Source organism: Diabrotica virgifera, chromosome 10 (genome assembly GCF_917563875.1).
Source record: "Diabrotica virgifera virgifera chromosome 10, PGI_DIABVI_V3a".
Classification (NCBI taxonomy): Eukaryota; Metazoa; Arthropoda; class Insecta; order Coleoptera; family Chrysomelidae; genus Diabrotica; species Diabrotica virgifera.
In genome coordinates this window covers 28,513,066-28,526,578 of record NC_065452.1, presented here as the reverse complement: position 1 = coordinate 28,526,578, position 13,513 = coordinate 28,513,066, and the positions used below count along the sequence as shown (strand labels likewise).

Genomic DNA, 13,513 nt, shown 5'->3' with positions numbered 1-13,513 from the left:
TTATTTTATTTTATAGAAGTTCTGTTCAATGCTAAGGGTTAACGTACCATGTTACACCATGCATTCCACCACGCACCTCACCACGCATCTCACCACGCACCTTGTCAAGCACTTCGCCACGCACCTCGCACGCACCTTACCACCCACGTTGCCCGCACCTCGCCACGGCACCTCCAATGGCGCTACAGCCCAATTAGAGCCTTGGTCTCCTCCAAACTGTGCCTCAAAAAAGTTCTCACGTCTGACGGCCTCTACACTTCACCATAGATGTCCGAAATACTCACTTACCGATTACCGTAGTTCAAACGAATGCCTAATAAAGCAACAATACGAAGTATTTTCTATATTTTCTATGAATTATTTATTTCTCTAAGTAAAACAAACGAGAAAAAAAAAAAGATTTCTTGAGTGTGGGCTTGAATCACTAACTAGTATTAGGCCGAAACACTGACATCACAGCTACAAAAATTTCTAACAGATTAATATAGTATAAATATGTTAACTGTTAGTTTAATTCGAAGAAGCAAAACAGTGGAAATAATAAAATGAAATAATAAATGTGTTAATCTGATTAATAAACCGATGGCAATCCAAGTAAACTGCTCGTCCAAAGTTAGGGATATAGAAAATTCTGCTGAATTTTTGCTGGATTCCGCTATTTTTTTTTTATTATTTTAGACTTTTCTTTAGTATTTACACAGTTATGCAAAGGTTTACTCAAACTTTTTTTTGTACTTATACCGGGTGGAAAAAAAGAAATGTTTTTCTTATGTTAAGTTTGAGTCGCCCTGTAGGGAGGACGAGGTACAAATGGGAGTATATATCGAAATCGTATTGTAGTCTTATGTTTTGTGAACATTTTGTTTTTTGAATGTCCCTGATATCTTTAAAAATAAAAAATAGACGGTTTTGTAATTTAACATGTGTTTTAACCGAAATAAATGTTTGAGACACCTTGTAGGGAGAAAAAGGCACAAAGGTGAGTATCCTCGATATTTTGTTGTAGTCTCATATTTTGTGAATATTTTATTTTTTTAATTTCTCTGATATCTTTAATAACAAAGAAACTAGACGATATTACTCTGAACTGACGACATGCGTCACATCACACATGTGAAACATAGAAAAACATTAAAGAGTAATACCGTCTAGTCTCTTTGTTATTAAAGATATCAGAAAAATTAAAAAAATTAAATATTCAAAAAATATGAGACTACAACATAATATCGGGGTATACTCGCCTTTGTGCCTTTTTCTCCCTACAAGGTGTCTCAAACTTTTGTTTCGGTTAAAACAATTGTTAAATTACAAAACCGTCTATTTTTTTTGTGTTTCTAAAGGTATCAGGGACATTCAAACAACAGCATGTTCACAAAACATAAGACTACAATAATATTCTGATGTATACTCACATTTGTACCTCGTTCTCCCTAGGCAAACTTAACACAAGAAAAACATATTTTTTTCTTCCACCCGGTATAAGTACAAACAATAAGTTTGAGTAAACCTTTGCACAACTGTGTAAATACTAAAGAAAGGGCTAAAATAAAAAAAAACAGCGGAATCCGTCTCTTCGCGAAAAAATTAACTATGAAAATCAGCATAATTTTCTATATCCCTAACTTTTGACGAGCAGTTTATATAAATACAATAAGTATTCGATGTAATAAGTTTGGTAATTTGTTTAATAGCCATAAGTAATATCTGCCTACCTATCTGAGTATCTGACCGTACAGAGTTACATAATAGACTATCTATATATTTTGAAGTACTGGACGCTAACAAACAAAGAATCTTTAGCTTCAAATTTTGAAAAAATAATTAACTATAATTGTAAAATTTTGTTGGAAACTGTTTTCAATATCTAATTTGAATTACTTATAATAGTATGATGATGATGTAGGTATCAGTCAAAATCTAGTTGCATATTTATACAAAAATTCACAAACCACTATCTAGCTATCTATTCTATTCTTTCAAATTTTTAGAGCCGACATATTAAAGTAATCTAAACTCTATTAAGTTAACATACCAATAAACCTTGAATATGCCATCAGATGTATTTGTATTCACTTATATTTCACTACTAAACACATATTATTTGATATTTTATTAAATAATTAAACGAAACCCCCGTTTACCCGACATTATATTTTACGAATTGTCAAACCCGTCTTCAATAGATCTAAAGATAACCATATCATGGGCATAGAACACTATAGGTAGATTTTTCAATTTTATTATTTCGTAGAACACAAGAAAGGCTCATGACTAGTTTCAATTAACATTATAATAATATTTCAAATAAAATTTAAAAAGTTGTTAATAAAGTGATACATATTAAAATAAACTATGTAAATTTGATATGATATATACGTGTTTAAATAGAAATAAAAAATAATACACACATAATACGTCATCAAATATTATAGGTTTATGATGGTCAATGAAGTTTGAGTTACCTTTTATTGGTTTTTTTTATATAATCGGTAATAATTCATTACTAATGTTCATATATAAATGTTAATCCTTTTTTACTGTGAATTAAACCAATAACTGAAGTTATCAATTTAACTGTGTTGTTGTTATTGGTCATGTTCTCGTAAAGCCGTTGTAGGTGAATTCGTTTGACGTGATTTTCGTAGTGTTGCCGGATTTTCAGGATAAATTATAAATGGTTTTTAATAGTTGCGTTCGCGGGTACAGTTGACACATTGTCGCAGACAGTTTCTAACCTCACTTAATATAAATAATACCGTTAATAGATAAATATACAAGGTATGTTTACATTTAATTAATATTAATAACTAATTATTAAATAATACTAGGTAAATATATCTTGTATATTTACCTATTAACGATATTATTTATATAATTTTAAAGTGCGCATGCGTTTTTCTGCTAATTTGTCGCCGATTAGTCGCCGACAGGCACCCGCGAACGCACTTATTAGGTGCGTTCGCGGGTACAGTTGACAAATTGTCGCCGACAATTTCTAACCTCACTTAATGTAAATAATACCGTTAAAAGATAAATAAACAAGGTATATTTACTTTTAATTAATATTTAACACTAATTATTAAATTATACTAGGTAAATATACCTGGTATATTTATCTATTAACGATATTATTTATATCATTTTAAAGTGCGCATGCGTTTTGCTGCTAATTTGTCGCCGACTAGTCGTCGACAGGCACCCGCGAACGTACTTATTAAGTGCGTTCGCTGGAGCCTGTCGGCGACTTGTCGGCGACAAACTAGCAGCAAAACGCATGCGCACTTTAAAATGATATAAATAATATCGTTAATAGATAAATATATAAGGTATATTTACCTAGTATAATTTAATAATTAATTATTAATATTAATTAAAAGTAAATATACCTTGTATATTTATCTATTAACGGTATTATTTATATTAAGTGAGGTTAGAAATTGTCGGCGACAACTTGTCAACTCTACCCGTGAACGCACCTATTAAGTGCGTTCGCGGGTACCTGAAAATTGTCAGAAAATTCGATAAATTGTCAGAAAACGCCTGCGCACTTTAAAATAATATAAATAATATCGTTAATAGATAAATATACAAGGTATATTTACCTATTATAATTTAATAATTAGTTATTAATATTAATTAAAAGTAAATATACCTTGTTTATTTATCTATTAATGATATTATTTATATTAAGTGAGGTTAGAAATTGTCGGCGAGAATTTGTCAACTGTACCCGCGAACGCCCCTATTATAAATTTATATGTATGTTAAAAGGGATGAATGTAAAACATAAGTGTTTACACTGAATACCAAATTAAACGAAGATATATATGTTATATAAATGGTACAGAATTGAGGTATTAAAGAAAAATAGAAAAAGAAACACTTAAGGTTTAGATATGGAAAAGAACGTATAGACGCTATGCGATAAATATTATTTAAATCTATAGAATATGACACACCGGCGGTTAAACTGCAAAACCTCGTAAGTCAGTTTTATGTAACTTTAGAGGAGAGATGAAAAACATTTTGGCTTCTTTATGTAAGATTCAATTTATTCATTTTGTGTGTGTAGGGTTCTTTTTAGGTAACGATTCCATTACCGTTAAGTAAAATTCAGTAATATTGTTTTTTTTGTCAAAGAGCGACTTACCAGGTTTTGTTACTTAAAATCTTAAACTATCATTAAACTTACTAGGTTTTGTCTTATAAAAATGCAACTTACGAGGTTTTGTAACATAAAATTTTACTTATGACGTTTTTTTAGATGTCGCTACTAGCACCATCAAATTTAAATATTGACTTACAAGCTTTCGTAGTTTAAAAGATATGTAAAAGTATAAACCAACAAAGTATAAAAGTAATAATGGACCAAAAATCGACTTACGAGGTTTTGCAGTTTAACCGTCGACACAAGCATTCCTGTATTTCATACAAGTACGGAAATGGAACAGATACGACGTACTGAAACTATACGTACTATAGTAAATTTGAAACTAATTAAACAAGTAATGAATTTTAACTAGCTGTGGAAAGAAAAAGTAGATATATTGCTAATATTCTCAAGAAGGAACCAGTCATAATATTGGAGTCTATCCCAAAATCCCGACAGCCAAAATCCCGACAGCCACAATCCCGACGGCCAGAATCCCGACACGCCAGGATCCCGACAGGTTTGATAAGTTTCTTTTTAACATATAATTACTTTTACATATAATAATTTATTTCTTGTTTTTTGTTTATGGCCATCTGTTTTTTATTTTTTGTTACTAAACAAAAGTATTTTGTATTAAAAGTATTAAACAAAAGTCGGAATTTTTACTTATGCAAGGATTGTGGCATGTCGGGATTTTGGCCTGTCGGGATTCTGGCGTGTCGGGACTCTGGCGTGTCGGTGTTTTGGCCTTCGGGATTTTGGCTGTCGGGATTTTGGCTGTCGGGATTTTGAGCGGCACCGATAATATTGACCGACTGAAATGCAACAATAGGCAAAATAGCTTTAGAAGATCAGCTGAAAAAGACAGTTTGTTGGTTTGCAATAGGAAAACGAAATAAAAAAGGAAAAAGTTACTACACTTTGTAATAGTTGACTTTGCGCATAGCAAAATTCTTAGCAGTCTGACTTGCTTTATTCTTTTCTTGTGACTATACAATTATTGGTGTTGTGTTACTTCTTCTTCTTCAGGTGCCATCTCCGCTACGGATGTTGGCAATCATCATAGCTATTTTAATTTTTAAGGCAGTAGCTCTAAATAGTTGTTTTGAACTGCATCCAAACCATTCTCTCAGGTTCTTCAGCCATTAAATTCGTCTTCTTCCGATGCTTTTTCTGCCATATATCTTTCCTTGAATTATGAGTCGCAGGATGCCATACTTCTCGCCCCTCATCACATGTCCGAGATACTGTAGTTTTCTATCTTTAAGTGTAAGTTCAACTTCCTTCTCTTCACCTATTCTTCTCAGTACTTCATTATTCGTAACTCTATCTACCCAGGACACCCTCATAATTCTTCTATAGGTCCACATTTCAAAGGCGTTAAGTTGTCTCATTGTCTCTAAATTTAACGTCCATGATTCCACTCCATAGTAAAGTACACTGTATACGTAACATTTTGTTAATCGTACTTTAAGAGATAATATTAAATCTTTGCTACATTGGACCTTTTTCATTTTCATAAAATTAGAACGTGCTTTTTCGATTCTGATTTTGATTTCTGCAGTGTAGTTATTATTTTCTGTTATAAGTGTTCCTAGGTAAGTGTACTTTTTACTCTTTCGATTTGCTGGCCCTTTACTATCAAGATTTTGTTAATGTTAGTATTATGGCTGTTTTTACTAATTTTTATAAACTTCCTCTTTTTGATATTGAGAGAGAGTCCGTACTCCCTGCTACACCTTACTATTTTACTCATGAGTCTTTGCAGGTATTGTAAACTATCGGCTATTATTACTGTATCATCTGCATATCTGATGTTGTTAACTAAGACTCCATTTACTCTTATGCCTACTGTTTCATCTTCCAGAGTTTCTCGCATTACCTCTTCAGAATAAGCGTTAAATAATAGAGGTGATAGTATGCATCCTTGCCTGACTCCTCTCTTTATTTCCATTTATTCAGATGTTTCTTTTTCAATTCTTACTATTGCTCGCTGATTCTAATAGAGGTTTGTTATTAGTCTTAAATCTCATTCATCTAGGTTTTTAGTTTTAAGAATTTCCATGTGTCGATCATGTTTTACTTTATCAAATGCTTTATTGTAGTCTATAAAACAGACTTAAAGAGGACGGTTAACATCCAAACATTTATGTGTCCGCACGTTGAAGGACAATAATGCCTCTCTGGTACCCATACCATTGCGGAACCCATACTGAGTGTCACTAATATCCAGCTCCAGTTCAGAGTGTATTTTGGCGTGGATAATTTTTAGCAGGATTTTCAAGGTATATGACATTAAGCTTATGGTTCCATAGTCACTGCATTCTTTGGCATCCACTTTCTTTGGCAAACACACAAATGCTGATGTCAACATTTCTCTAGAGATAATTCCCGTAGTATAGATAGCGTTGAACAGTTCTACTGTTATGTTCAGGTTTTTCTCGTTGACCAACTGGTGTGAGTTTTTATTCAATCTCACCCCACCGTGGCAAAAATGGTTTAATTATTACCTTTTGCCTAATTGGACATAGGTGAATATTTTAGGACCACACCCGTATGTCCCGTCCTTCGATATAAACAAAATAGTGAACTTTTAGGAGAACTGGTTCGAATAATTTGATTTGGTCTGGTTTTAAAGGTGCTAATTAATACGATAGAAAGGGTTGTGTATTAGCGATAAATAAGGGTATCTGGCGAACAAAACATTTATTAACAAAAAAAACAACGAATTTAACAAATAAGCGGCTTAACGATAAATGATATTCTTAATAGCGAACGAGAGAGAGTACGAGTCTTTTTAATCTATTAATTATTGCGGAGAGAGTATTTTTACGGCGAAGAGAGACGCACAAGCGAACAAAGTGTTCAACTCGGAGAGCAGAAAGAGACTACTGAAATTCTATTCAAATCTCTGCACTATTATCTTTGATAGTTTAGTTTACACTATTCGCCCTGAAAAGGGCAAAACACATGTTACACTTCTTTGGCAAAATGACCTGCTTTTACCCCGAAACGATAAAAATGCAGATGTCTATTTTATGAAACACACAACGCTACACTCAAGTTTTTCAGAGAATTAAATATTTTAAACACAATACAGATTGTCCCAACAGATTTACAGAGAGATATTTTTATAAAAGCAAATTAATGTAAATAACTGTTGTTTTCACAACATACTCCCCCGCGTTGAAGCACTGGCTTTAACATAAACCTAACCTAACATAAATCAACTTACAACGTTCTTAAGCGAAAACACTCAACTTAACTTAATTTTAACAGTCATTTGGTAGAGGACACAATTTATTAATAGAGCGCTTGAAGACTCCATCTTTAGTTTTGACCGATGCAACTCTTACTCGGCCATCCTTTCCGGGAAAGACATCAATCACTCTTGCTAGAGCCCAGTAAAGAGGAGGAGTGTTATCTTCAATCAACAAGACGAGATCGTTGGGCTCTAGGTTCTTATGAGGAAGAAACCATTTAGGGCGATTTTGGAGTCTGTTCAAGTAGTCAATTGACCATTTTTTCCAAAACATTTGCTGGAGTTTAGAGAGATGTTGCCATAAACTTAATCTATTTTCGGGAATGTGGATTACATCCCTTTCAGGAAATGACGTAAGAGATTGTCCAATCAAGAAATGTCCAGGGGTCAGATAGGTTAGATCAGAGGGATCATTTGAGAGGGAGCAAAGCGGTCGAGAGTTGAGCACAGCTTCAATTTGAGTGAGAACAGTGGTAAATTCTTCAAAAGTGAGCTTAATATCACCCATGAGTCTACGGATATGATGCTTTGCGCTCTTTATAGCGCTTTCCCAGATGCCACCATGATGAGGGGCTCGAGGAACTATGGTTTTCCAGCGAATATGCGATGATGCCAAAAAATCATTAATAGAGCGAGAGTTTTCTTTTTCTTTTAAAAACTTATAAAGTTCAAACAACTGATTACGAGCTCCCAAAAAGTTCGTGGCGTTGTCACTGAATATAGTCTGAGGGAGGCCTCTACGGCTAATAAAACGTTTTAGAGCGAGAAGAAACGTCTCTGTAGAAAGGCCGGACACGACTTCAATGTGAACAGCTCGAGTCGATAGACAAACGAAAAGAGCAATATAAGATTTTATCAAAGGAGCTTTGCGGAGTTTGGAAGCTTTGATGTGAAAGGGACCGCCAAAATCTAATCCGACATGAGCGAATACTCGAGAGGATTGCAAACGTTCCTTTGGTAAATCTGCCATAATCTGAATAGCGGGTTTGGCATTAAATCTAAAACAAACCATACATTGGTGTATGACCTTTTTAACTTCACGTAGTCCATTTAAAGGCCAATATTTAAGTCGAATTTGAGATAAAGTATTTTGAGGACCAGAGTGACAAAGTCTGATATGTTCTCTCTGAAGAATGAGACGTACTACACGATTTTTTGAGGGAAGGAGAAGAGGATATTTTTGATCAAATGTGACGTCTGAGTTACCAAGGCGACCTCCTACACGCAGCATTTCATTTTCATCCAAAAAGGGGTTTAAGCGTAAAATAGACTTATTGGATAGAGTTTTACCTTTTTTAATCTCAGAAATCTCAAGCGAGAAAGAAGAATACTGAAGCATCTTAACAATCTTCAGTTCAGCGTTTTGAAGTTCGCTTACTTCAAGAGAATTTGATAACTTATGAGAAGGCGATTTGGCATTATTGGCAAACCTGAATATAAATGCTAAAGTTCTTACAAACCTTGAAAAATTAGAGAACCTATCAGAAAGAGAGGTGAAAAAATCTATTTGATCATTTCGAATGTGAAGAGTTACTTTCCTTTCTTCGGGTAACTTGGAGGTATAAACTTTTGGATTGTATTTCAACAAATCCAACCGAGATTGATTCAAAAATTGAGGACCATGAAACCACAAAGAAGATTTAAGTATTTCAGCGGGTAGCATTCCTCGGGAGAGTATGTCGGCAGGATTCTCTTTGGATCGTACGTGCCTCCAATGAGCGTTAGGAGAATTATCTAAAATTTGTGCAACCCTATTTGCTACAAATTGAGTCCAACGAGAGGGATGCGAACGAAGCCAAGCGAGAACAATTTCTGAATCCGACCACATATTAATAGAGTCTAAGCGAGAGAGTTTTTCTTCAATAATATTAGCAATCCTTGCTGTGAGCTTACTACACAATAGCGCACCCATGAGTTCCAATCTTGGGAGAGTCAAGGGTTTTAGCGGAGCAACACGACTCTTAGATGCTAAAAGTGAACAAGATACTTGTTCTGATCTATAAATCACACGTAGGTAAATGCAAGCTCCATAGGCCTTTAAACTTGCATCCGAGAATGAGTGAATCTCAACACTGGTGATTTCTTGACTTAAGAAGAGACACCGAGGTATATTTAAATCCTTAAAATGCGAGAGACTGCGAACAAAATTTAGCCACTCATGCAACGTATCTGCATCTATGATATCGTTCCAATTAATTTTGGAAATCCAAATTTTTTGCATAATTAATTTAGCGACAACTGTAACTGGGTTAATTAGGCCTTGAGGATCAAATATTTGGGCAATCATTGACAGTACTTCTCTCTTGGTGTACGAGTCCTTTAAGGTAAAATTTGGGAGAGAGATTGAGAAGGTGTCAAGAATAGGATTCCAACATAAACCTAAAACCTTATTGGAGCCATTATCTGGAGCTATTACATAAGTAGTGTTCGAAGAGAGAGAAGAGATATTTTTTAAAAACAAGTCTGAGTTAGAACACCATTTATGGAGAGAGATACAAGCGGTTCCAAGCAAACTAGTTATTTCCTTATGAGCTTTAAGGAGAGTCTGTACATCATTAGCGCCATAGAGAATGTCATCAATGTAACAACTATTTTGAAGAGCATCACTGGCCAGAGGATACTCAATCTGATGAGTTTGTGCCAGTTCCATTAAACAGCGAGTACTCTGAAAGCTAGCGCTTTTAGTTCCATACGTGACGGTTTGCAATTCAAGACACGCAATGTCTTTTTCAGGGGAGTCACGCCACAGAATATTTAAAAGAGAGGTTTGAGCAGGATTTATTCTAACTTGTCTATACATTTTTTGTATATCCGTTGTAAAAACGAAGGAATACAATCTAAACCGTAGCAAAATGTCAAAAAGTTCCGGTTGAAGAGTAGGACCTTTGAGTAAAATATCATTGAGCGAATAACCACTAGAGCTTTTCATCGAACCATCAAAAACAACCCTAAGCTTTGTTGTTAAAGATTCTTCCTTAAACACACAGTGATGCGGTAGAAAATATTTATTTTCTAACTTTTCGTTGGTGAGAGAGAGAGGCACTATTTTCGCATGTTCGAGAAGAAGATATTCATTAATGAAAGATTTATATTGAGCGTATGTACTTTCGTTTTTTAAGAGCCTATGTTCTAATTTCATAAATCTTTTAAAGGCCATTTTAAAGGATTCACCTAACATTTTATTAGCGTTTTCAGAGACAAATGGAAGATTTACTTGAAAGCGGCCTGAAGGTAATACAAGAGTAGTTTTGCTAAATATTTGTTCCGCTAATTCTTCATCGGGAGTTAATTTACTAACGAGGGGAACTTCTTCAATTTCGAAAAATTGTTGAAGCAACTTATCCAACTGATTTTCTTCGGGTTCGGATTGAACAAAGAGAGAAACATTTGACTGAGAGATAGCCAAATGTGAATTACGGTGAAAAACCTGAGGATTAATTGTACCAAAAATAACATAGCCTAAGTGAGTATTCTGAAGAATGGGAAGATTTTTTCCTAACCGTATAAATCCATCCGTCAATAATTCACTATAGATATCACCAGCTAGAAGCAAATCAATTTTACCCGGAACAGAATACGAGGGATCTGCGAGAGTGAGATCCTGTGGGACTTTTATTTTACTTCTATCTATAGTAGCTCTAGGAAGCCTACAAGTTATACTATCGAGTACAGCGAAAGAAGTTTTAAAACTTCTGTCCTTTACATTATAGGGGAAAAATTCTAAGTTTAACATTTCGTTTGAGAGTGAGGTGTTTTCGGATATGGTTGATATCTGTAGCTGTTTAAAATAAGGGATGAGTTTTAACTTCTCAACCAAATCACGAGAGATAAACGAATGTTGGCTCCCATTATCTAGGAGCGCTCTGGCATGCATGGGTCTGCCGTCTTTCGAATAAACGGTTACTAAAGCGGTAGCCAACAATACATCAGTTTTAACTGATAAAGCGGAGAGAGATGTGGCTGCCTGAGAATCTGGAGACTTTTGCATATCTAAAGGAGGTCTGGATGAGCTAGTAGAAGCTTCATTTTGGCTGCGATTATTAAAAGAATGCTGAGTAGATATGGGAGCGACAACACGAGAAGCACCTTGAGAATTTTGAGGAGTTTGAGCATTGCGCTCACGAGAGAGAGCTTGCCTATTGATGTTCCTAGAGGAAGAGACATTTTCAGAGGTTCCATGGAGGGATGAGTGATGATGACCCCCACACAAAGTACATGATCGAGTAGAGCCGCAATCTTGAGAGAAATGTTTACTACCCAAACAATTAAAACACAGTTTCTTACCTTTTACAAAATTAAATTTTTCCTGTAAAGAGAGGCATTTAAAATCATTACACTGATAAACCTTATGAGCATTACTTCTGCAAAAAGTACAATTATTATCAGAGAAAGAGTGTGATGGTTGGTCAACTGATGAGAAGAAAGATGTTTTTGATTGAGACCTGTTATTAACCTTTTTATCATGATCTGAAACATTTAATTTTTCCTGAATATCACACTTTTTCTCGAGAAATTTAAAAAACTGTGAAAGGGTAGGTAAGGTCTTTGTCCCAATATCATATTCAAAGGCCCTATGTGTAGAAAAATCTAATTTTTGTAAAAATATTTCAATTAATAGTAAATCCCAATGCTCAATTGGTACGGACATATTTTTCAAAGCGAGCAGCGTCTGCTGAGCTAGAGTTAAAAATTCGCGTAATGCCTTTGAATTACTTTTAACTAGAGATGGAGCCTTTAACAATTTTTGAATGTGTAAGCTAATCACTCGCGATTTGTTTTCGTAACGATCTTTGAGAGTTTTTACAGCTATATCGAAATTTTCGTCGATAACTTCGATGTTGTCGATCAACTGGAGGGGTTCATTTCGCAGGAACGATTTAAGGTAAATAAATCGTTGCACATTATTGAGTTCTTCATTGTTCACTATTAGCGTCTCGAAGAGCTGGTAGAACGAGTTGAACTCAGAGAATGACCCGCAGAACGTTTGCATGGTGATCTCCGGAAGCCTAACCTTAGCAGTGGCCACAGTTGACTGAGTGCTATTTGATCTGAGAGGAGGGGGGCCCAACAATAACTCGTCCATCTTACGCTGTAGGCCCGCGAGAATAGAGAAATATTTTTGCTCAGTTGTTACCCTGTCTTCTGCTTCAGTACCGGCTTCATCAATCTCGTCTATCTGATCCATTATTTCTTCATATTTTAAAAAACAGGTTTTTAATTCTGTTTGCCGAAATTGAAATTGTAGCGCATCCTTTTCCGTACTAGCCTTTTGTGAGAGCCAGTTTTCGATCCTTGTAATTTTAGCCTTCAAAGGCGTCCTTTTTTTCTTGAGGTCTTCCATTTCTATCCCGAATTCGATTGAACACACGGCGAGAGAGAGTCTATCGATACGCGGTAAAATCTAAATTACACTGGAGAGTTTTTTGTCAATTAACAAGCGCGGCGAGAGAATAAGAGTCTAAGTTTCACAGAGAGATACAGCGTCTACGTTAAATGTCTACAAAAGTGTTTTTGACCGTAAAATGTCTTTGAGCAGAGTTTACCTTGGATCAGCAATAAAAGATCAACAATTAAAAAATGGAAAGAGCTCACCAAATTAGTCCAATTGATAAAGCAACAGGCGGCAGCTACTAACCACACACAATAACTTCACTTCCTTTTACTTAGAGTTTATCGCGACGCGAACTAACAAGTCTTGTAGAGGTATTACACACAAAAATGTCCGAAAAAGCGGCACAAACACGAAAACCAAACCAAAATCCGGGTCGATGTAGACCATCAAATGGTGTGAGTTTTTATTCAATCTCACCCCACCGTGGCAAAAATGGTTTAATTATTACCTTTTGCCTAATTGGACATAGGTGAATATTTTAGGACCACACCCGTATGTCCCGTCCTTCGATATAAACAAAATAGTGAACTTTTAGGAGAACTGGTTCGAATAATTTGATTTGGTCTGGTTTTAAAGGTGCTAATTAATACGATAGAAAGGGTTGTGTATTAGCGATAAATAAGGGTATCTGGCGAACAAAACATTTATTAACAAAAAAAACAACGAATTTAACAAATAAGCGGCTTAACGATAAATGATATTCTTA

General features: G+C 35.0%; 1 protein-coding gene across 1 annotated transcript; it reads right to left on the bottom strand.

The window, feature by feature from the left end:
- Positions 1 to 453: 453 nt before the first annotated feature.
- Positions 454 to 12,756, bottom strand: LOC126893006 (uncharacterized). The gene is made up of 3 exons (XM_050662942.1): positions 11,320 to 12,756; positions 10,630 to 11,193; positions 454 to 459 (listed from the first exon to the last, which is right to left on the bottom strand). Exons 1-3 carry the CDS (start codon positions 12,754 to 12,756, stop codon positions 454 to 456), a joined length of 2,007 nt encoding a protein of 668 aa, XP_050518899.1.
- Positions 12,757 to 13,513: the final 757 nt, after the last annotated feature.

Bases quoted from the DNA above. Each gene is read 5' to 3' on its own strand.
- LOC126893006 (XM_050662942.1), bottom strand. From the start codon at position 12,756: ATGGAAGACCTCAAGAAAAAAAGGACGCCTTTGAAGGCTAAAATTACA. The intron at 11,194-11,319 runs GTAACCGTTTAT...TATTTTAAACAG, and splicing joins TATTGTTGGCTACCGCTTTA to CTACAGATATCAACCATATC.